Source organism: Oenanthe melanoleuca, chromosome 12, assembly GCF_029582105.1.
Source record: "Oenanthe melanoleuca isolate GR-GAL-2019-014 chromosome 12, OMel1.0, whole genome shotgun sequence".
Classification (NCBI taxonomy): domain Eukaryota; kingdom Metazoa; phylum Chordata; class Aves; order Passeriformes; family Muscicapidae; genus Oenanthe; species Oenanthe melanoleuca.
Window position 1 is genome coordinate 11427308 of NC_079346.1, and position 23692 is coordinate 11450999.

At 52.9% G+C, this 23692-nt stretch overlaps 1 protein-coding gene across 3 annotated transcripts; it reads right to left on the minus strand.

Moving 5' to 3' along the window:
* Positions 1-7474: 7474 nt before the first annotated feature.
* On the minus strand, positions 7475-23112 carry ABHD6 (abhydrolase domain containing 6, acylglycerol lipase). 3 transcript variants are annotated; one of them, XM_056501434.1, is made up of 10 exons: positions 22435-23112; positions 19032-19101; positions 17178-17325; positions 13788-13944; positions 13259-13372; positions 12891-13023; positions 11505-11662; positions 10646-10700; positions 10125-10225; positions 7475-9454 (listed from the first exon to the last, which is right to left on the minus strand). In XM_056501434.1, the coding sequence occupies exons 3-10, from the start codon at positions 17294-17296 to the stop codon at positions 9278-9280; spliced, it is 1014 nt and encodes a 337-aa protein (XP_056357409.1). In that variant the 5' UTR covers positions 17297-17325; positions 19032-19101; positions 22435-23112; the 3' UTR covers positions 7475-9277. The 3 variants fall into 3 exon arrangements, with proteins under 3 accessions (XP_056357409.1, XP_056357411.1, XP_056357410.1); XM_056501436.1 differs by having other exon boundaries at positions 19032-19092; positions 22435-22513; XM_056501435.1 differs by lacking the exon at positions 22435-23112 and adding an exon at positions 19230-19531.
* Positions 23113-23692: the final 580 nt, after the last annotated feature.

Here is a 23692-nt window from a genome sequence, read left to right on the forward strand (position 1 = left end):
AGATTTCTGAAGGACAAGGTGATCATTAAGGATGGGAGGTGGCACAGAGCCTGGAAATGGGGAACCAGCTCCCACTGGTGACAAAGCTGGAAGAGTCATTTCAGCTGCAGCAGCAGTCCCAGGAGACTGATCCCCACCCCCGATGACTCAATCTTACACAAACTGCTTCTGATTTCCCCAAAAGAGCTCTGACAACCTCATTGCTGCTGGTATTTGGGAGGGAAACAGGGAGGCCTTGCTCTCACCACCCACCAACCTTTGTCCCTCCACAAAGGGAAGGGGACAGGACACCAGAGCTCCTCAGCACAGGGAGAGGCGTGAGTGTGGTGGGACCAAGCTTTGACCACAAGCATGCTGCAGAGGAGCACCAGTGTCACATCCATCCCTGCAGCCTGGGACTCAAGGGCACATCCCAGGAGAGATTCTAGCTGTGGTTCAGCTTTTGATTTATGGCAGCTCTTATCAAGAAGTCTTGATGTGCTCTTTATAACAGGGAAGACACAGATAGGACTGTGCAAAGGTTCCTGCCACTCTTTCAGTCCCTCCCAGCACCACCATGGAGAGGCTGGCACTTCCCAGGGCTGAGGGCTGCTCTCACACTCGTCTCCCTAAGGGTTTGTGCTCTCCAGGGCAGTGTGATGTTCCCATCCCAGCAGGCTGATGCCACTGCAGTAGTTTGCTCCCTTTCCTGGGGATGCCTCAGTTTCTTAAAGCAACACAAGTAACTCCAGCTGAACCCACTGGCACAGTCAATAACCTTCCTGTTTATAGGAGAGACTAACAGCCCCAGTGCTGACACAGAGTGTTTTAAATACATGGCCTGTGCAGCCCTGAGCAGGCAGGAGGGTGGTGCCTGGGCACATTGCCTGTCAGCCCTTGGTGGCCTTTTGCCCACCAGCTTCTCTCGGTCATCAGGACAAGATATCAGGCTCCCTGCTTCCCTGCCTGGCACGGGATTGCACGGGGAGATCTGGAACTGACCCTGAGCTGACCTTTGGCAGGCACCTCGCTCACTCAATAAAAGGCAAACCCAGAGAGAGCAGTGTCCCAGGGCTGTGATGAAGTCAAGTGATGAGTGTTTGGTTTGTGGCGTGCCTGGCACGAGGGCACAGTAACCTGGCTCATGGGGACCCTAGAGATGACCTAAATAACAGCACCAAAAAAAGCTTTTTGCAGGCAGCTACTCACTGCCTCATCTGATCCAGCCATGGGCACCTCCCAGGAGCTGCCTTTCAGTGGTGGGAAGGGCTGGAGGCAGCCAGAGGAGAGCACTCCTTCCCCATGGCACCCACCCAAGAGCAAGAGGCCAAGGAGAGCCCCTGCCCCATGTCACAGCCCCCCAGTGCCAGCCGCACACGGGTCACTCTCTGCAGCTGGTGATGCCCCCAGCTCTTGGTGCCCAGCTCATGGAGATGGGGAGAGGGTTTCCTGCACCCCACTGGTGACAGAGCACCCCAGCCCAGGGATGGCACACATGCCAATGGCACCATGAGCACGTGGGCTTCATCCCTCAAGTGCCGGGACACCAGGCTCCTGCCAGCATTAGCAGCCTCTCCAGGGGTTGTTTTTCCAAATCTGCTCATGCCTGATGCTCTCTGAACCATGGACAGCATGTCAGCCGTACATCTCTTGCACTGGCCCCTGGATTTTGCAACTTTTCCCTGCCTTTCCCCTACACATCACAAACAGCTTCACCTCAGGAGCTTCGATGACCATACCCTACACCCCTGTACCTGCTTTGGGAGCCACAAGCAGAAACACAGTGAAATCAGGGGTACACACAGAGAAAATGCCTGAAAGCCAGTAAATGTAGGCCTTGCTAGAAAGGTGCTGGTTAGAGCACAGTGCTGTGCCTTACTCCTGTCCCCAGCTTCACCCCAGGACCAGCGGGGAGGGGACCAAAGTGGAAGTGGGGAGTAGAGAAGTGGCATCTGGCACATTCCAGAGCAGAGTGGAACTCACATCTCAGTTTTGTTTAGCCAGGAGCCTGAAGCCCCACGGGCAGGGCTCACGTGGTGCTCTACACAAGTGGGATGAGATCAGCTGTCCCTTGTGTCCAGCACAAGGTCTGGAGCAGGGGTGTTGGTACTCAAAGCCCAGGGCCCTGTGTGTGTAGGGAATGGATGAGTGGGCTCATTCAGCCTCACCCTGGGCTGAACTATTGCATAAGAAACACGTGCAGGCTGCCAGGCAAAACTGTAAATTCTGAACCAGAATGCCAGCTCCAGAGCCAGTGGGACTGGGGAGCTGTGCTCAGGGAAAGCCAGGTCTGGGCAGGTGAGGGCAGCTCGGGTGGGCACAGGGAGCTCCTGGGGCAGGACACAGCACTTCAGGACAGGCTAGGCAAGGGTCGTGTTCCCTCTCAGCCTGTACTATTTAAATTCCTTGTTTGTGAAAGCAAGACTCAAAACAAGCAAATAAATATTAACTGAAAAAACAAAAGCCCTGACAAATCTCCCAAAAATTCTCTACGTGGGCTGTGCAGCAGTTGCACAACAGGAAGGGCTGTTGATCCCATTTCTGTGTGCTGGCGCCGCACTGGCCTCCACCCAGAGCCGCCTGCTCAGGCTTCAAACACAGCTAACCAAAGTCAGGACTGAGACAGAGAGCACTGCCAGGTGACCAGGACAGGTGTGCCTCCCTCTAACTGAACCCAGGCTGGCAGCTGGCAGCACTGCAGGGAAATTGCCACTGCTCTCTGGTTGCTCAGATAGGAGCTGCTGGCAGGGAGTGGATTCTGAAGAGAGATGCAGGGAGGAGAGGAGAATGCTGCAGGGGTTCTCCTGAGCCCTGTGGGATGGGAGGCCTGACATCATTACTCCAGGGACAAAGAGGGTAGATACATCACCCCCACCTCCTCCAGCCCCCTAGAATAGGATGCATGAACTGACACTACTCCCAGCAGTGATGGCCTGGCCCAGCACCACCTTGTTTTCCTCTTTCACATCCCTCACATCACCCCCCTCTGAGCCAGAACCCAAGACCAACATTTTTGAGCTGGTTACAGCATCCCCAGGAGGACAGAGGGGTTTGCTTGCAAGCCAAATTGAGGCTTTTGCAAAACAGGTTAATTATTTAACTCCTTACAGGGGTGACTTGCCCTTAAACTTCAAAGTCTGATTGTCTTAGGGAAGGAGAGAATTTGACCCCAAGAGCACAAAGTCCCAAGCATGAGACAGGAATGCTGGGCTTTGCCCTTGGACAGGTAACACATGGCTTGGGGACACAAGCAGGACCTAGCTCCCACAGCCAGAGACCAGACCCTGCCCCAGACACAGCTGGACCCCCCCTGGGCGCAGTTTGGAGCAGGGGCTGCAGCATCACGGCTCTCTCTGCTCCCCTAAGCGCTGCAGCAGCTCCCCATGCTGGTCCCTTGCTGCCACCTGGTGCTACCTCACCACAACTGCTGGGGAGCTGGGATGTTGAAATTTGGGATGCCACGGGTATCGAGGATGGGGACCCCCAGGCACAAAAGCACCTGTGAGGTCCCCATTCTCTACATCCACGGTCCCAAGCAGCCCCATGTCCTCCAGCCTTCACCTGGATCTGCAAACAAGCCAGTGACCACTCCTGCCTACAGGGTCAAAGGCAGGACTCCAAATATTTCCCAACCTCATGGACACCACTGAGGGTTATTTACGTTAAAGCAAATATGTTCCAGGCATTGGATCTGGTCCCTGCATCCCTGAGCAGCTTGGGAACGGATGTACAAAGCACCTAGAAATGGTCAGGCTGGTCAATAACAAGAATTAGTCATGTTACTCCAAATCAATTTTCTTTTGCAATATGGCAACAGGCCCCAGAAGCAGAGTGCAGCAAGGACTGTATTTCTTTAGTAGGGTTTTGCTCAGCAACACTTTGTCATTCCCTCTGGAAAAATAAAGAAACTCAATATTAACTCAGCACACAAGATGTCTGCAAAACATACAGCAAAATTCTTTTTTTTCATTAGTTACCTGTGGTTCCCTGTGGAAAGGGAGGAGACAGTGGGAGATTCTCCACAGCTCCATCAGTGGCTCAGCTGAGACTGCCCCAAGGGGATGCACTGGAGGGCTGTGGTAGAATACAGATGATCTTGGCAAATAGAAAAAAAAAAAAAAAAAAAAAAAAAAAAAAAAAGAGGTGGGCAAAGGAGGATGTAGTTTTGGAAAGGGCTATGCTGTATTCTGCTTCCAGGTATTAATAACCAGTGTGCAAAAGCAGGTTGGGGATCAAGGTTGCGGGAAAGGGTGACTCATAGGCTGAGCCACCTCATTTGGGGTGGTGGAGGGGGTGTTTGTTTATTTTAAACCAAGCTGGCTGGGGTGTTTGTCCTTAAAACACTGTCACAAGATACCCGCTGTTTGAACCCAGCGAAGCGTAAGCCCAGACCTTGTGCCCAGCTGCCTGCATTATCCCTCCAGGTACAGGAGCAGCTGGCAAAGCCTGCAGGGTTTTATTCTGGACACAGGAGATCTGTGAACACGAAAGAGGGAGCTGCAGGGGGCTGTGAACACTCTGCCAGCATCTGATGGGAACAGGAGAAGTAATAAGCTTAAATTTCATCAGTTTCAGGCTATTCATTAGGATGCCCTCGGAGCCCGTCAGCTCCTGGGGAGCTGTGGTGGAGTGTCCAAGACCAGTGGGAACATTCAGGGCTCATGCAGAAGATGATCTAGGGCTGGTCTCTGAAGATTTCTCCCAGCTCTACATTACTGCTATCCCATGAAATGGCTTTGGAGCAGCATAGGCTGCTCCAGTGCACAGAGAGACACTGACCGGGCACTCAAGCACTCCTGGGCATTCCCAATGTTCAGGTAGAAAAGGCAGATGCCATGGTAGACCTGAGTGAAACCTCTCCTGCAGCTGAATGTGCCTGTCCCTTGAGAAGACTTTGTGTTATCCACCCAGGAATGCAGGTCACCTGCACAGAGGTGAGCCAGAGCCCAGGCCAAGGAACACTGCAAACCCATGGGAAGCACAAATCCCAGAAACTGCTGCCAGAAACCTGTCCACTCACCCAGCGCCTGTGCAGCTTTCCCGGAACACAACAAAACAAACAAAATCAATAGAGCAGCACACCAGGGTGTGGGTCCTGCTCTCCAGAGCAAACCTAAGGTTTCTGGGAAAGAGTGGGGTTCTGAGGGGGGTGAGATGGCACTGCCTGCTGTGTGCTGACTCCTGGCAGCCGCCAGAGCCACCTTGTCAGAGCACCCTGCTCGTGGCTGTTTGCTCCCATGTTTGCTGGATGCTCAGCAGCAAAACAGCTTGCTCAGAAGCAGCATTAGATGTTTTTTCAAGCCAGCCCTGTTGTGTTTTGGAGCCTCTTTCCAGGCTATAGTGAAACAGCCTTAGCAATGTTCATACCAACCTAGGAGCCTGTCTTCTCCGCACCAAAGGAGGTTTGCTGCCCGTGCCTGGGGCTGCGGCAGAGGCGGCAGGCAGCGCTGTGGCGCCGGCAGTGACACGGACAGGTCACTGATACCAGCGGCTCAGAGTGTTTAATGAACAATCCCAAACCGCCCCCAAGAGGAGAACGGCCTCCCAGAAGGAAAAACAACCAAACCCAAGCCCCCTGCCAGATCCTGTATGTTTTTTCTTGCATTTGCTGCGAGTCTCAGCTAGAGGGTCCTGGCAGGTCACAAGGCTGCCACAGGCAGCACAGGGACAGGGTTTGGGGCTCTGCAGTGGGTGAGGGCAGCCATGCTCCAGGGCACTCCCATCCAGGCTTCCATGGCAAAAATAATGTGCCTAAGAGGAATGTGACACACATTGGGTCAGGGGAAGGTTCAGTTGGATGGTGGGCTGCTGGAATGGGGAGCACCCACAACAGAACCCAAACCATAGTGCCAGACCCCCTGAGCATCACTCTGCCCTTCAGAGGATGCTCTGTGCAGACCTGTGCTCTCACCAGGCAGCAAATGCTAACTAATCTGCTTTACTGGGGAAAAAGGGAGAAAGGTGCTTTTCCACTGCAGACAAGAATCTGCCTGCAGCTGTGTGGAACAGGTTTCCCTGAATGTTTCAAGGTCATCACATTTTCCCTTTCAGCATCAACTGGGCACACACCAAGTACCCAGGCACTTGGCTGCCACCAGCTCTGTCCCTCCTGCTCCCAGTGACACTCCAGCAGCAGGTACCACCACAGGCTTAGATGCTCAGCAGCAAAACAACTTGCTCAGAGGGAGTATTAGATTTATTTCAAGCCAGCCTATTTTGTTTTGAAGCCTCTTTTCAGGATACAGTGCAACAGCCTTATCAAGACCTACAACAACCAAAGACTTAGCTTTTCCTGAGCCTTTACCTCCATGAGCCTCATGACCCAGCCCAGCCCCAGCACAGGCCTGGTTTAGCCACATGGGTACAAGGAAAGCAATACTTACACACGGGGCAACAAACCAAAAATACATCCCCTCCTCCTGACACACCAGGTTTCTCAGGCTGTGTGCAGGTTCCCTGGGCTTGCCACAACCGGGATCCAGGAGTTTCCTCATGATTCCATCAGTTCTGACACAAAATCCCACCAGGAGGAGCCGAAGCCTCTGCCTCTTCCCATAACCAGATGGATGGTGACCAGAGCTCACTGGGGGCTCAGTGCCAAGGGGACAGCAGCCAAAACCAAGGGAGGGAGCCTTGTTTGGTGTGGGGCTTTTCTGGCTGCCAGCAGGAAATGAGGGTTAATGGGAGCAGCAGCCAGGTGTGTTTGCAGGTGCAGGCAGATTTACATCCCTGCCTCTCCATTAGGCTGAGCTGCTGTGGGGCCAGTCTGGGCCCCCTCCAATACAGACCTGAGGGTTTTTATTGCTGAACCACAAGAGGCTGCAACGTGTGAGGCAGATGCCCTGAACCAACCCAACCTCAGCCCCTACCTGTGAGGGAGAAGCCCCCTCCCACCTCTGTGCTGTGATCATTAATAGGGTCACCTTGATGCATGCATCACTGCAGCAGTGGAGCAGTGGCAGGACATGGGCAGGGGTATCAGAAATCAGGAAGATGCTCCTCAGCCCTCCCTGCAGCTTATCTGGCAAACAGTGCAGCTGCTGAGCCTCAAGAGCCTTCTGGAGAAAGAGGAAATGCAAATACTTTTCCTGTAAATTGATGTAATGCTACTCCTAGCACAGTGTATGAATTTAGTAAGGCTTCCAATAATAGATGAAATTGGTATTTAACTTGCTTGCAAGGGTTTTAAGAGGAATCTTGGTGCTTAAAACCTAATTCCCTTGCCCCCCTGAGGTTTTATTTTCCTTCTTGAGTGTTTGGTGTCACCTTCTCCAAATAAAATGAACAAAAGGAAAATGTTTCTTGTCATTGAAGAAATGAGACTTGAGCCTTCTGGGTCTTCAACATTTCTCTTTCCATTACAAAATATTCCTTCAGCCAAAACCTGCATCTCCCAGAAATGTGGGGAGGAAAGAAGCAGCAGAGCAAGACCCCTGTATCATCTCACACCACAGCCACCTTATTCAAGGGAAAAAAAAGTCACTGCACCATGGACTCCTTAAATCACTAGATTTTAATAGCCATATAAATCCTTTGCATACAGCAATCTGTGGCAGGAGAAACCATATAGATACCGAACAAGTTTTTCTGGCTTTTACCACATAAAGCTATCAGCAATTTTGGTTGTTAAATCAACTCCTGTAGTAGAAACAATAACAAAGCAATTAACAGCAAATTTCTATTTTTCTAAAAGAACAATGTTTCTTCTCTTAAAAAGAGCCAAGAAGCTGACAGGGATGTATGTACAGATCTGGGTAGCTCAGGAAGCTGTCAGCACCACAAGCCTGTGTTCCCAGTTGGGGATTGGGGGTGGAACACTCTAACAACGCCCACTGCCATCCCCTGAGGAGGGCTGGGGGTGGCTGAGGGGTGACAGCCACCTGCTGCTTTGCCTTTCAGGCTCCACACACTGCCTTGCCCTCCAGCACCCACTGGTCCTGCCTGAGAGTGGGACCAGCGCTCCGTCCCTGGGACAGGCAGTGAGGGACACACCTGGTGAGCTGCAGGATCCATCCCTGAACATCACCTTGCAGGCTGTAAAGTGCAGTGAGGGACACACCTGGAGAGGTGCAGGATCCATCCCTGAACATCACCTTGCAGGCTGTAAAGTGCAGTGAGGGACACACCTGGAGAGGTGCAGGATCCATCCCTGAACATCACCTTGCAGGCTGTCAAGTGCAGCTTGCTTGTATTACCTGTTTCTACCTACAGCCTCCCTGGGTCAGGAGTTGTAATCATGGAGAGGATGCAGAAGTACATTGTACCTTTCCCCAACACTGCCCAGCACCCTGTGGGCGAGCTGACCCCTCCTCACCATTCCTGTGCTGGTCACACACACAGCCCCCTCCCACCCCTCATGCCTGTTCCTGTGGCATTGGCTTTTGCAGAATTCACAGAATTCATTAAGAAAATCATTATTTACATCCAGGTGTTCAGCAGCACAATGTGATAGAGGAGCTGAGACAAGAGTTAACCCAAGGTGGTGAGTCACACCCTGGCCATGGGCTTATTGCTGACTCGGGCTCAGGGGCCAAATCACCCTGGGCAGTTCCCACTGCCCCGGCTCCACAGCGGTGCCAAAGCTGCTGCCTGCACCCCATTGTCACTGGCTGTGTTCACCCTCAGGTAGAACCAACCCTGGGCAAGGTTCTGCACAGACACCACACCCTGGGCAATGTTAAGGCATTACAAATACACAGGAGCTATTCAGAGATTTAGAAAAACCCACTCAGAGTGTAAACATTTTTGCACATACAGTCATTGGACTTCCACACATGAAGTTTTCTGTTGTTTTCTGCATAAATCATGAGATAAGGAGCTACACAAAGAGCACTCAAGCAGACGCCTGGAGCACTTGGGGGTTCTCTTACAGCACAGCAGCATGCAACACGATGGACTCGAAGTAGTAAAAACATTGTAAGTCTCAGTCTCAGTCCAGGATTTCAGGTATCTTCCTACATTTCATATACAGTTTAGGTAAATGTCATGAACAACTACGTGCTGGTAACCCAGGTAAGATGGGTGGCTATGTGATGAGCACTGGGTGATTTCAGCTCATTTCTACCTTACCTCTAAGTAGAAAAGGGAGATACTCTGCTTCTGTTCCTGCATCTATGGAGGTTGCTCTATGACCCCAGGTTGCTGTGCCAGTGGTGCTATAGGTTTAGGTATCAGTGATTCTGCCTTCCTCAGGGACTTTGGCACATTGACCCCAATTCATTCAAGATCCCTGAGAACGTATCAAAGCTGCAGTACTTTACAATTTAACCTGGCATGGGCACTGGGCTCCCTGCCGTGCTCATGCCTGCTTCTTGTTGTTGTCTATGCTGTGCAGCAGCGCCAGGAACTCCAGGATGAGGTTGGCTGTCTTGCGGGGCCGCTCCACCACCACGGAGTGCCCACAGTTCTCCAGGATGTACACATGGCAGTCTGGAATAGCACCTGCTAAAACACTGGCACCAGACACATCCAGGACCTGGACAGCAGGGGAAAAAACAGTCACTGCCACAGCCAGAGCTGGGGCTTGCTGGGCACTGCAGAAACCCTGCCGGGGTCCCACTGAGATGTGCAGCAGGGATGCAGAGACATCCCAGGTGATGCCAGCACCCTGCCTGGGGACAGAGCAGGGAGGTTGCATGGTGCCAGTCTCAGCATGCAGCAGGGAACTCTCTTGGATGCTTTCTGGCTGCTGTCTGAGTGCAAAGGTATCTTTGCATTTACAGAGCCCTCTGCATGCCTGCAGCTTGCTTCCTCCCACATCTCCCCTCCCACTCCTGCTTCTGAAACAAACCCTAAGATTTTGCCTCAAAGCCTGCCCACAAACAGCATGTCTCTTCCCAGTTGCCAGGACAACCCTTTTTGCTGACACTTTATTCTCCTTCCCAGCCCTTGCCTGCTTCACCCCCTCTGCCCCCCAGCACTCCTCAGCCCTGGCACTGCCCTCTCCTCGCTCTGGAAAGCTGGCTGTCAGCTTCCTGCCCATCACCCTGCTGGAGCTGTGTCTAACCCACTGGGGATCCAGACAGTGTGCCAGCTGCCCTCAGAGCATGCACAGCTCAGCAGCACAGCCCCCCCATGCCCCCGAGGCTGGGCACAGGCAGAGACAGAGGCACAGACAGGTCTGGGGGATGTGGGGGGCTGCCTACCTGGTCCTGCTTTCCCCAGATGACCTGTGTCGGTGCTTTGATCTTGCTCATGTTCTCATGGAGAGAGTGCCTGGACTTTTCATCCACGATTTCTAAAAACACTAGTGGGGCAAAAGCAGAGTCAGTCCTACAGGGAGATGTTTTGCCTCCCCTTCTCAAAGGGGGCCCTGTGGGCCAGTCCTGCTGGCGTCCCCTCACTGGGAAACCCATGGAGAGATGATGGGCTGTCCTTGCCCTGCCACCAAGCCCTCAGCCAAACCATGTGCTCATAGGTACCTGTTAGCCCAGGTGGAAGGGCGAGGGTGAAGTAGCAACCCTGTCACCAGTGGGGGTGGCAGTGCATGGCCAAGGCGTGTCCCCAAATCTGTTAATGACATTGCCCCCTCCCACCCTCAGCAGGACAGCACGGGGATGCTGGGGCCCACCCATGTGCTGGGGACACAGGGGCTGGCACCAGCCTGTCCCCACGCCCTGGGGACCCTGCTGGAAGGGCAGTGGGGAGGCTGCCACCCTGCACTTACGTTTCCGGTAGAATTCATTGTGTGGGATGCGAACGTCAACGAGGCCCTGGAGGATCTGCAGGGAGAGCAGAGCAGAGCCGCTGGAGGGGAGCCATGCCCTGCACAGGGCTGAGCACGCCCAAGAGCACCCAGGAGCAGCCCTTGCCTCCCCAGCAAGCCTGGCCCCAGCATGAGCTTCTTCCTAAGCATGTGGGGCTGTTGAAACCATGCTTAAGCAAGGTATATTTCAGCAACAAGTAATATTGTCTTTTATGATGCAGACCTGATTTCTGCCCCTGGCCAGTAGCCACCTCAGTCATGACTGCACTTTTCTTCCTTCTTGTATTCTTTTGCCAAAACCACAAAAGGTTTTGGCATTACCTTACATTTTTTTCTTACTCTCCAATCTACTCACTCCAGACTTCCTAAGGAAAACCTAGTTTAGTAGCCAGCCCCTCACCAGGTTCCTCTCGCCTGGCGATGACGCAATTAGCATTTCCATCACTTCTACTTAAAAAGCAGCAAACAATCCCCCTCCACATCAGACAACAGCTGCCTTAGCTATTTAATGCTTCCTGTCAGCCGTATTTACTAAAAAACCCTTCTACATCCCAGCCTGCTGCCAAAAACTTCATGGGAGGAGGAATTTCAGCAGGGACTGCCAGAGAGAGCTTGGAAAAGAGAATTTGAAGGGAAAGTGCTGGAAAAACGCTGGAAGTGGGGCTGGGTGTGTCTCACCTGGGTGATGGCAGGGTTGGCAGCTCCAGCTCTACTCCCAGCATTGCCCAGGTGGCAGCACAGAGACTCAGGGAGAAGCAAACCTGCTCAGCACCTCCCAGCCCCCCTTTCCCAGCCACCACAACCAGTGTCAGCTTCTCACCTGCTGTGGCACCTTGAAGCGAACATAGGAGCAAAGCTTCAGCATCTCTGCCATCTCCTCGGGCGTGGAGGGGATTAGAGGGATCCTGTCAATGCGTTTGGACTCCTGCAGCTCCCGCAGCTGCTTGATGAACTTGCTGTCAGTGGTACTTGGCAGGCCTGGGTGAAATGAGAAGGAGTGAGCAAGCTGAAACCCAGATGAGATCCCCCCAAACAGCCCAAACAAAAAAAAATCCTTGTACTGACCTCCCTCATCCCTGCCTCTGGCTTCCTGCTTGCTCACTCTTTAAAAAAAATTTATAAAAAAGGGAAGAAAACATCTGTACATACAGCCACTTCAATATGCATCCGGAGATACCCAGCCTCCCTCCTGCTCCAGGGCTTGGCACCACCAACCCCACAGGCTGGCAGGGCACGAGGTGTAGACATGCATGACTACTTCTGCAAAAGTTATAGTGCTTATTTTATTTATTTTGTTATTGGATGCAAACACTAGTGCCCAGGCTGCCACTGCACAGGATTGGACAGAAAATTTCAGCAGCCTCATCTGCATGCAACACTGAGGAAAAATTCCCCAGCAATTGAATCCTAAACCTTTCTGCAGCCCCCACACGGAGGTTTCAATCCAGAAAGAGCCAGAGAAGCAGTTGACACCTCTCCCGGAGGGTAGTGAGAACCCCACGCCCCCAGAGCCTGGTAGCTAGGTAACATTTGCTTTGTTTCGTTCCTCAGTGCTTATTTGGAAGCCTCTTTCCTTGTGTGGGAGGGGAAAGGAGCTGCTATGACAACTAGGATGCAGCAAAGGCTCCCTGGCAGAGAAGCTCCCTGCAGCATGTCACACCCAGGCTCCTCTGAGCCCCTGCCCAGGGGATGCTGGGGGTGGGGGGGACAGAGGGGACACCCTCCTGACCTGTGCCCAGCCCCGAAGTGCTCTTCCCACTCAGAGTACCCAAAGGTGGGAGGTCAGAGCTCTCCAGCTCCCAAAGCCCCAGGTCTTCAGCACACCAGGGCTTTCAGGAGGCCAGAATGGGGAGGACATTCCTGTTACAGTCTTGGTTCCCTCTCCTGAACTGAGAGGCTGCAGACACACTGTGCAAATACCTGCCATCCCAAGGGAAAAGCATTTTCCTCCAGAGTGGAACTTGTCCCGTTTGACCTAGTCCTGACTCTGACCCAAGCACAGTGGGGCAAACGCCAAACCCCTGGAGAAGGGCAGTCAGCACAAAGCTGGGATTTTCTCTTGTGCCTTGCCAGAGATTTCCAGAATGCAAATTCAAATTATTTCTAAATGCTTTGCACTACACATCTATGCTGCCTCCAGCACTGCCTTGGGCTTTTGCACCAGCTTCTGCTTGCCCTCTCTATCTCGCCCCCCTGCCTTGCCCACCTGCAGGACAGATGAGGGTCAGGCTGCAAATATCTTCTGGGTACTGAGCAGCATAGACGCCAGCAACATTCCCCCCCATGGAAGTGCCAACCAGATGAAAGGGCTTTTTGTTCAGCTTGATGCACTCCACGAACTGGCAGGGAGCAGAAGGAGCGTTGTTAGGAGAGAAGAAACAACAGCATGGGTCAGGTCATTAGAGAAGTTCAGCTCAAAAGCTTGAGGCTGCTGGCTCTGGCTGCCTGGGCAGGGAGGGAGTGGGGCCACACAAGGCAGACTCACAGGGTTTAGCATCCCTCACATCCCCATGTCCCTTGCATCCCTCACAGCCCCACATCCCTCTGCAGAGTGATGTGATGCTAGAGCTTTACCTGGTGTATTCTCTTAGCTTGCCCACTAATGGAGTAATCATCCAAGTCCGAGCGGGTTGTGCCCTCATGCCCAGGCATGTCCACACATATCAAGTGCAGGTTCTTTGGCAGAAACTGAGGAAACAAACCAGGAGTGGTTACAGTGCAGGGAAACTGCCACAAAGCCCAGGGATGGCAAGTGGGGAGCCCATGTGGGAGCAGTGGGGGTCACTCTCCTCCTGGCAGCCTTGGTTGCTCGTGCACCAGAATAAGTCAGCTCATGTACCGAGGATGACATGATGAGACAGCTTGGCCAAGACTTGCTTCCCATAGAGAAAGCAGCTGTGTACTGCTCTTCCCCTGCAGCTCTGCATGTTATAGGGGTGAAGGGATGGAACAAGCAATGGGCAAGGAGCTAAGCAGAGTTTTCCTAACATGCTACAGCAGTCATCCCATCCCATGCATGCCAGCATTGGGACCCCCACACTGCCCCCAAGCCAAGGACCATCAATTCTCAGTAAGGAGCAGCATGATAGAAATGAAATCCCACCTTGACTATGGACAGCCACATGTCTTTGTGGGCTGAGAACCCATGTAACATGAGGATGGACGGCCGGTATCCAGGCCTTCCTCTATAGGAATAACAAAACTGATAGTCATCGTAGTTTGCATATCTGACCTGCATGCCCAAGGCTCGGCGCCAGTACCTGCAAACAAGGAGAAAACACCTGTGAGAAAGACAAGACCAAGGCCCAGCCATGATATAAGCCAGGTGATAAGGCAGCCACAGATTTGTTGGCTTACTAAGACCAATTAGGTTGGGCTCTCACTGGTGCCATAATGGGACTAGTGGGACTAACCCTGTGCATCTGGACAGGTGTAGTACTGGCTGCACTGCAGATGGTTTCTGGAGACACTCTGTTAAGAACTTTAAAAAAAATACCCTAAATAATTCATTTAGCAATGGAAATGGGCCAAAATAACAATGGTAAAAGAGAAAATACCCAAAGGCTGGTGGTATGAGGGCTCAAGACAGAGGGGCAGCACATGTGGCAAGGCAGTGCACAGGATGAGCAGGCCAAGGGAGACAGTTCTCCCAGGTGGATAAGGTGGATCTGTCACAGGGTCCTGTCTGTCACAGACAGTCCTGCATCAATGGGATATATCACCTCACAGACAAGCACATCAGGTCCCAGCCAAAACAACCATGTTGCCCTGGGGCACCACAGAAACCCAATTCCCATGGACCAACTAGACTGCCTTTGAAAATGCATTTATACACACACAGGACTGGAGTGGACCATCCTCACACTGGGTTTAGCACCCTAGAAGGCAGCAGACTAACCCCAAGGCTGTTCCTCTGAAAGCAGAGGCAGTCTGCTCCTGCCAGCATATGCTTGTAGCCTGCTCAGAGGATGCAGAGAAACTGCTGGCTAGAAGAACCTGGCCAGAGATTATCGGTGACACTTTGGACACATGATGTGTACGTGCAGCCCAAGGCTGAGAACGGGCTTGCTTTGTCTGCATTTCCCCTGTGCTCAGATATAACCCTTGCCAGGACAACTACTGGGCTACTCCTGGTGGCCAAGACACTGGCAAGTACTTTTATATGCCGTATCAGAGTTTATTTAAGACACAAGAGCAAGGTCACCAACACTTCTGGACTGTCCTACCTCTCTGCCCACTCAAAGCTTATGCATAATGAAATCCTCTTTTAGCATAATCCCTTTTTCGAGGGAGTTAGTGGGACTTAAGCAGCATCTCAGCTCTGTGCTGGTCCTACAAGGAGAGGTGAATTTCTCCCTAATAAGTGTCTTAAGAGTTCCTTGCCTCAAAGGCACTGGCGTGAACTACCGATGGGCAAGATGATAACATTTTTAGCAACTGATCCTAATGGATCAATTCAGTAGAAGGCAAAATAATCTGTGCAAAGCTGAACTGATCCCTCACAAGGTGTTAACTCACTTAGTGGTAGCAGCTAAACTGATTAACCCCTGTGGCAGCCCAGGCAGAGCAGTTGCAGGGCTGGGGTCAGTGGGGCAGCCCTGGATATCCTGCCAGGCAGGAAGGCGCATTAGTGGCAGGGAAAGCAGTGAGGCCATGGGTGAGGGGGGCCCAGCATGACCCTTAACTGCACCAGCTGAGGACACACAGACTGGCAGTCAAGAGAAGAGGGAGCTATTGCTCCCAGGAGCAATGTCACATTGCTGCACTGGAGCTGCATGGGGCTGTAAGAGGAGGGCAGCATGGAATGCTGCCTGCACCTTTCCCACCTCTGCTGATGGGGAACTACAGTCATTTCACCCCTCAAAAAAATCCAGCTTGGAAAGAAGCCAATAGGAAAGGAAGAATAAAGGCAAACCCACGCTTCTTGTCCACTGTTCCCAGCAAAAGAGGTGCCCATGACACACAGTGCATTGCAATTACTCCTGCAAGAAGCCCATACTCCCAAAAATGCTGGAAGAGAAAGAGATGAGGGACCATATCCTTCAAAAGAAGACAGTCCTTCTGACCCCTGCTCACATGCTCCCTCCCTCACCCAAACACAGACCAAGCTGCCCAGTACATTTTCACTCAGCTCCTTATCTGCAACCCCAAAAGAACAAAGGCAGCAGGGCATTCTCTACCTTCCACTCAGTCTGGCTCCTCCAAGTTCCCAGCATCAGACCCTGCACCTCCTTTGCCCTGTCCTGCCACCCCTGCCTGTGGCTGATGAAGGCTCAACCTGACCACACTCACTCAACAGAGCCTTCCAGGATCCTCCTCAGAACCTCAGTCCATCAGAGTCCTCCCTGACTTCCACCAGCCACTCATATATCTAGAGAAACAAACCACTTTTGCTGCCAAACCCGGTACCACCAGACATCCACAGGGAGCAGAAGGCTGTGACACAGCCTGCTCTCCCCTGCAGAGTGATGATCCCACCACTGAGGTTTTCATCCCATGCTCCCTCCTCTCTCAGATGCTGTGAATAAAAGGCTGATAATTAAAGTGCCTTTAGAAACAGGCTTCATGCCATTGCTGCACCTGAGTGCTCTAGTGGACAAAGAGCTTCGTCTCACAGAAGGTCACTTGGATTTGGAAACATCCCTGAGCTGAACTGTAAGAGCCACCATTTACAAGCAGCACGTGAGGGCAGCCTGACACGCTGCCTGCTCTGCCTGTGCTGTCTGTCTGCTGCTGCCTGCTCCAGGCTGGGGAATGAGACTCTGCCCTGACTTCTGAATGGAGTTATTCCAGCTTTTCCTTGCAACAAATCCAGAGAAGAAAGATGCCAGTGGGCTTATCACTGATTTCCAGGAGCAAAGGAGGGCTGAAGGATTTAGTGCTTTCCTCCTGGTATCACAAAGAACAAGATCCAAGGAGATAAGGAAAAGCATCTTTCCATCTTCTCTGATGCTCCATTCCAGAAAAGAGGGTGAGAAAATCCTCATCCATAACTACTAATGAGGGAAAAGTCCCTGCCTGCTGAGCAGGCTGTCAGCTGGGATGGAGCATGTGAGCCAGGGACAGCCACACCACAGCCACACTGATGAGGTGGGACATCACCAGTCTGCCACAGCTGCCAGGCCAGGCTGCACCACCAGTGCTCTTCCCAGTCTCAGTCCTGTCCTTGGGGAAAGCAACCCAAAGAGGTCTGGAGAGATCTTGCAAGCTGGCACTGCAGTGGCAGCCTGCCCCTTGGCACAGTCAAACCCCTGGGACAGCACAACAGACACAGGGTTCAGCAGCAAAAATGTAATAGGAAAATGTCATTTTCTTCACCCAGACATGCTTACAGCTGCACACAGCTGGCATGGCCCTGGGGGAGCTCAGGTCCCCTGCTGTTACTGCAGTCAGGGCAGGACCCCCAGCCTTGCTCACAGCACTGTGACCTGTGTGTGTGTGGGGTCCAGGTTCCACCCCACCCCTCTGACAGAAGCAGGGCTCCTTCACTCACCAGTAGTAGATGCGGATGAGCGCCGAGGGCCAGAGGAGGAATGAGGCCACGAAGGCCAGGATGGGGATGGCCAGGGTGCCACCAGCAATGACAAACATGTTCAGCAAATCCAGATCCATGCTGCTCTTCACTACTCAGCCTCACCTGCCTGCATTTAGGGAAAGTTCTGAGGTTAACCACCAGAAATTATGACAAGTCATTGCTAAATGAGAACTCTACTGCCAAATGAGGAGGAAAGAAGCTTTGCAAGAAGAAGGTATCACTCAGGAGCACAGCAGAGTCTCCTTCAGTTTTAAAACCCACCTATTTCTTCTGGCTCCTTAATGGATCTAATTACTGCAGAGTTATCCTCTCAGGAAAGCACATCTCAAGCAGGCAATGAGTCTCCCAAGAGGCACAGGACATGTCTGGGGTGACATAGCCCTTGGGACACTTTGCAGACACAAGAAGCACAGCCCCCAGAGGGGTGCAGGCAGCCTTTCCCCCACCATGAGTGTAGGCAGCCTTTCCCCCCACCATGGGTGCAGGAAGCCTTTCCCCGAGGGGTGCAGGCAGGGCCAGCTTCAGGCAGGCTCCATGGTTCTTTTTGGAGGCAGGCATCTGTCTCCCTTCTCTCCCCCTGCCTGATCCCAAATCCCCAGCACACACACACTGACCTAGAACTGATGGGTTGAGCCCAGCTCTCATTACTGCTCTGCACAGCACCAGCTAATCAAGGAAGCAGAGCCTATTAATGGACTCGGGAACAGAAGGAAACAACTTGGCAGGGCACTCTTTGGTGTCCAGCCCTTATCAGAAGCAAATTTATCCCCACCCCCACATCCTCACTTCTGCCCCACATTTTGCACTTGCTGTGGATAACAGGTCCCCATCCATGCTCCAAAGCATCTTTCAGACAAGTCTCAGGGACAGCAGGTGGGGGACACAGGGAGCAAGGGCGAGCTCTTGCACAATGTCATATTTGTCCCTGAAATCTCCCTACCACAGGGAGCTGGGATATATTTTTCTCATTAAGAGATTAAATGCTGCCACACACACACCTCTAATTCCCTCTGCTAACCAATTCATGGCTCCCCCTTTCCTCAGCACCAGCACTTGTCCCACATTTGTAAAACAAAACATCCTCAGTGCCTGTGCTCTCCCACCAACCACTCACCCCCATCACCACCTCCACATTTCTCCGTGTCAGGACAGTCAGATTTTTTCCAGCTTCCTGCAAGACTCCCGGTGATGTGTGTGTGGTATGTGATGCCATGAAACAGGAACACAATCACCACAGTCACAGCCTCCCGCCCCCAGACACCGTCACACTGGATCACATTGGACCCCCACATTAAACACAACCCAGAGAAAAGGTTTACAGAACCTCTGGAGCATCAGCCAGATTTGCCCTCTTCCCCCAGGGAAAATAGGGATAACTGATATTTGAGGAATGATGTAGATATTTTAATCAGGCACATCCTTAACGAATCTAAACCTCATTTCCGTCTTCATTCATTTAATTCCATCGTTATTCATTTAATTAAAATCGTGTAGAAAGATCCTTATCTCAGCATGGCTCGTTCATAGATAAACACTTTATGCAACCGATAAAGCTCATCCATAGGAGCAGGGCTGCGAGGGAGCCCACCCCAGGGCGCTCGCTGCCTTCTGCTATGTCACTAAAACAGGGCAGAAATGAAGCATGGCAAATCGCCATTGTTCCCATTGGTGACCCCACCGAGAGAAGGCTGCAGGAAGCAAAATGCGGGATGGTGGAAACCCCTGTGCTCCCTGGTCACCACCTCCGTCTCCACCTCCGCACCACTTTTAGAAAGCTAAAAGAGAAGAAAGCCTTTAAAAAGCCCGGCTTACCTTGCAGAGTTCCCCTCCTCCTCTCGGCACAAGTGCTGCTCGCTGTGGGCAGAGGCAGTGTCTGAAAACACTGTCAGAAGAGGAAAAAAACAGCAAGGTCAAAATCGCAGCCCTGCCGTCACTCCTCCCTTCAGGCTCGGCCCGGTGAGCTGCGGGTATTTAAACCATCAGCTTCCCTTCAAGGCGTCTCATATTCACCTTCGGACCAACCTCTCCCCCGTTTACGTAAACAGGGTGCTTTGTACAACGCAGCCCGCGGAGTGCACTTGTTCCAAGCAGGAGCAAAGTGCGAGCTGCCATCGGGAGCGGCGGGGAGAGCCGAGCCAGCCGCGCCGGGCAGCGCTGCGCGCACCCGGCACCGCGGGCTCATGCTGGCCCGCCAGGTGATTACTGCTATTAGAACAAAGCCAGCTAAGCTGCTGGTCATCCCCTTCCTCTTTGTCTTAAGGGTTCTTTTCCAAGCGCTCTGCGTGCCCCCCCCCCCGGAGCCTTCCCTGTGTGAGACAGGCTGAAGCGGAGCGCAGCCGCAGGAAATTACTGGAGTGGCAGCAAAATGCTGGCCTGAACTCGCTGGCAGATTTTAGCTGTGAAAATCACGGGGGACGATCGGTAGGAGCACCGGAGCCACGCGGCGTGACTTCTGGGGTTGCTTCGAGCCAGAAAATCTCCGAGAGCTGCCCTTGCCCGGCCGCAGGTCCGGGGGCAGTCGGGGCTGCTGTCCCCACCGCAATGTCCCCAAAGCATTTCGGCAGGGCCACGGCAGCCACCGCTCACCTCGCGAGCCCCGGTGCTGGCCGCGCACACCCGGCAAGCCCCGCTCAGGGCTTGGGGTGGGGGATGTTCGGGGAGCCCATGGCAGTTCCGAACCTCCTTCTGCAGGGCAGAGCACCGCCACTGATTCCCACGGCCAGCTCCGATGGAGGAAAATGTCAGCGGGCTCAGCTGGGCAGCCACTTTCACCGCAGTCCCCAGCACCCCCTGCCAATGAAGCCGCCCCTGCACCCATCAGCGCTGCAGGGACACTGGCCCCCCAAAGCCTCACCCACAGTGGCAATGCCCTGCGATGGTGCTTTGCCCATCAGGGAATGATGACCCTCCCTGCTGCACTGAGACTCGGCACCATCACCCCAGGCCCTGGCACAGTCCTTTGCTACCAGCTAGAGAGTGGCTTTTTGAGCTGCTGTGGGTTTAAAAATAAAACAAGTCCTCCAGTAACAGCAGTAAGTCTTCACACCACAGCTCATCCATCATTCTGAGGTGCCCTCTGACCAAGAGTCACAGCAAGTGGCCCCAAGTGTTGCTACTGCTTCTCGGAAAGATCTCCACACACTTCATAAATTAACTTGCAAACATCAATTAGGCAACTCTGATAAATGATGTGTGATCATGGCAACGAGCACGCTGCACACATGGCAGGGCATGGGATGCCAAACCAGGAGCACTGGTTCCCATACTGGCAACAAGCACTAACCACCACAGCCTGCATCCCACCTGGGAGGATCCCAAAACAAGGCACCCCAGTAATGGGGTGGTCCCAGGACAAATGCTAAGGGGAGGCTCCACATCCCCATTTGTTTGCTGCTTCCTCCCCTGTGTCAGATTCAAGTAAGGCTCTCAACACCTGCAAAGAGAGGGGCCTACAGGTGGAAGGGGTCTGTGGGTCACTACAGAGGACAGCATGTTGGAGGCACTCCCAAGGCCATGGGACAAAGGTATTTTTCCTCTTTCAAGCTCATTGTGTCACTCCAGGGAGGCTGGGGAAGACGCAACAATGCAGCTCAGGTGTATCTTTAATTTTTTTCCAAGCCCCACAGGAGAGGCAGCAGCAGCACAAAACACAACCCAAGGCAGAAGGGCCTTGGCTGGAAGAGGAAACTGTCAGCTGATGCACTGGGCAGCCCTGAGGAAGGCCAGGCAGGGATTTCACAAAACAGGAATCACGTGTATACCACCACTGCCAACATTCAGGCACAAAGCTGTCTTGGGCTGTGCTCATCAGGACTGGGCTGAACAGCTGCTATTGCACCCAGGGTTTTGCTCAGCCCACCTGCACCCAGCACAGTCCATGTCTCACTGATCACTGAATAGCTGAAAGCTAAGCAGCACATTTAGGCATATGTTAGTTCTTTTTTAAGATCTGTAAAAGAAAAAACATCAACCAATTTTAAGGTTCCCCTGCAGAAATGGGGGTTTGGAAGGACTTCAGTGACTGAGGTGGGCCCACCAGAAGCCCTGACTCACACCACTAACCATGTAAAAAGAAAAATCAAAACATGGAAGCGAGCCCTTTCCCCTGGAAACTCCCTCGCCCTTGCATCATCTGCAGCCGGAAAAATAATATTGACTATAAACGATGACATAACAACTATTATGATGCCCCAATGGTGTAGTTTGCTATGGGATCCTTTAGGTGCTAATCACAGTGAAGTTGTAATTTAATATCTATTAATATTTGAAAGATGTCTGTCTGTTAGTCAGCCAGCTCTCAATCTTAATGCGGCCTCCAGTGAGCCGAGAGTAGGAAATGTGCCCTTTCACCTTCATTTATTTATAGATGGCAGAAATGTCATCATTATTTCTGCAGGAGCATTTCACAAAATGTACATCTCTGAGCCATTTGTGTCTGTGCAACACAGCTCCAACATGAGCCAGAGTCTGGGCTGGTCCCTGACCCTGCTGCTGTACCCCGGGCTGGGAATATTCAGGGACAAGCTATCAGCATCTCTGCCAGCCGGCCTGGAGACAAGGTGGGTGAAAAGCATGACCCAAGCAGGCTGTGCTGCCACTCAGCTGCTGGTTTAGAAATTCATAACGTGCCCATCCTCCTTCCGGCCCGGTCGCCATCCTCATCCTGCCGCACACGCACGCAGCAGAGCCTGCACGGCACATCTGTCGGCACGGGTGCGCTGGGACACAGCGGCTTTTGGGGAGGGGGCGGGAAAGAGCTGGGAAGGGATGAGGGGGGGTTACCCGGGGGCCACATCCCGACCCCTTCTCTCAGCACACAGCCCTTCGCCCCCCCGCCCCCTCAAAGCATCCTCCTCCCGCAAAATGACAGACAGCATCCTCCGAGCGGTAGCAGCTGAGACCATAGAATCCCTTACAGTCATAAAACGGTTTGCTTTGGAAAGGACCTTAAAAACCATCTTGTTCAGCCTCCTCGCCACCAAATGATTAACAGCTGGGGGAGGGGCAGAAATTAAAGGCAAATTAATTAAATCTTTGAATATATATTTTAATGTTTTTCATCGGTTTTGTCTTTGCTCGCGATCTTCTGCCCGCCCGCAGCGATGCCACAGCTGGCACCGGGGACACCCGGACGGCGGAACAGCCCCCGCTCCCTCCTTTCCCCACGCACTGTCACTGCCACCGTCAGCCCCCATTCCGCCCCCCCGCCTCTCACCGATCCGAGCCGGGCCGGGCCGGGCCGGGCCGCGCTGGCAGCGCCGGGAGCGGAACGCGGCGGCTCCGCTGCGCCTCCCCCGCGCCGTGCGCTCCCGGAGAGGCGGGGATGCGGCTCGGCGGGGCGGGATGCGGGGGGATAGGCTGGGCTGAGAGCGGATGGGAGAGCGGCCAAAGCGGGGTTAAACGGGGTGCGAGCGGGCTGCGATAGGGCTGAAGCGATGGGGGAGGCAAGGACTGCAAGATGGCTACAGCGGGGACATGCAGGGGGATGTCAGTGGATATGCAACGGGGGCATGCAATGAAGCTGCGAAAGCAATGCAGGGGAGAAGTTATGGGGCTTCCAGGGGGATTGTAACAGGCGTGGAAAGGGGGCTGCAATGGGCGAATTCAGTGGAGCTGTGATGGAAATTCAGCGGGGTTAAAGCAGGGGATGCACTGGGCTGCAAGCGGTGTATAAGGTACAGCCCGGATGCTGGGGGGACAATGTGCGGGTACAAGAGGGGACACAGAGCGGCAACAGAGGGATGTGGTGTAAGTGATGTGGTGACTTTAGTGGGGTGTAAGGGCTGCAGGGGGTGGGCAGCTACACCAGGATTAGGGTTAGGTTTACCCAGACCCCGGGAAGATGATTCAGCCCGCCAAGGCATCGTGCAGTCATTTGTTGGGATTGCAAACAGCCTCATCACGTGAGATGCAAAAGAGGGACACACAGCAGGGAGCCAAGAAGGAGGCAGTGAGGCTACAGAGCTCTTAGAATGGGATTGCCATAGGGATGCAACAGGGATGAAAAGGGGAATGTGATACGGCAGCAACAGGGTTACAACAAGGAGAATCAAGGGTGGATACAGGGATGTTAAGGGGATGCAATACAATTGCCACAGAACTACAAAGGAGAGTGCAGTGCTACACCCCACAGAGAAACCTCACAGCTCCCCTGCATGAGGCATGGGAGTAAGCTCGGGGTGGGGGACAGCTGTTTCCAGGTCTGTGATAAGGGATGTTCCTGTGGAAAGGACACAAAGGTTGAAATCAGAGCATCCCACTTATAAAAACCCTATTTCAGGTGTAAAAGTAAGTCTGTCGCTTAGGTTACAAATCTTTTACCTTCCCAACAGATGACACTGCTCTCAGGAGCTGCATTTCAGCTTGCATTTTAAAATCTGCTTAGAATTTTCTTAAAATTGCCAATGGAATCCTTTTGCTATAAGCAAATTTACTTTCATTCTCCCGGGATCACATATTATGCTGTTAATATA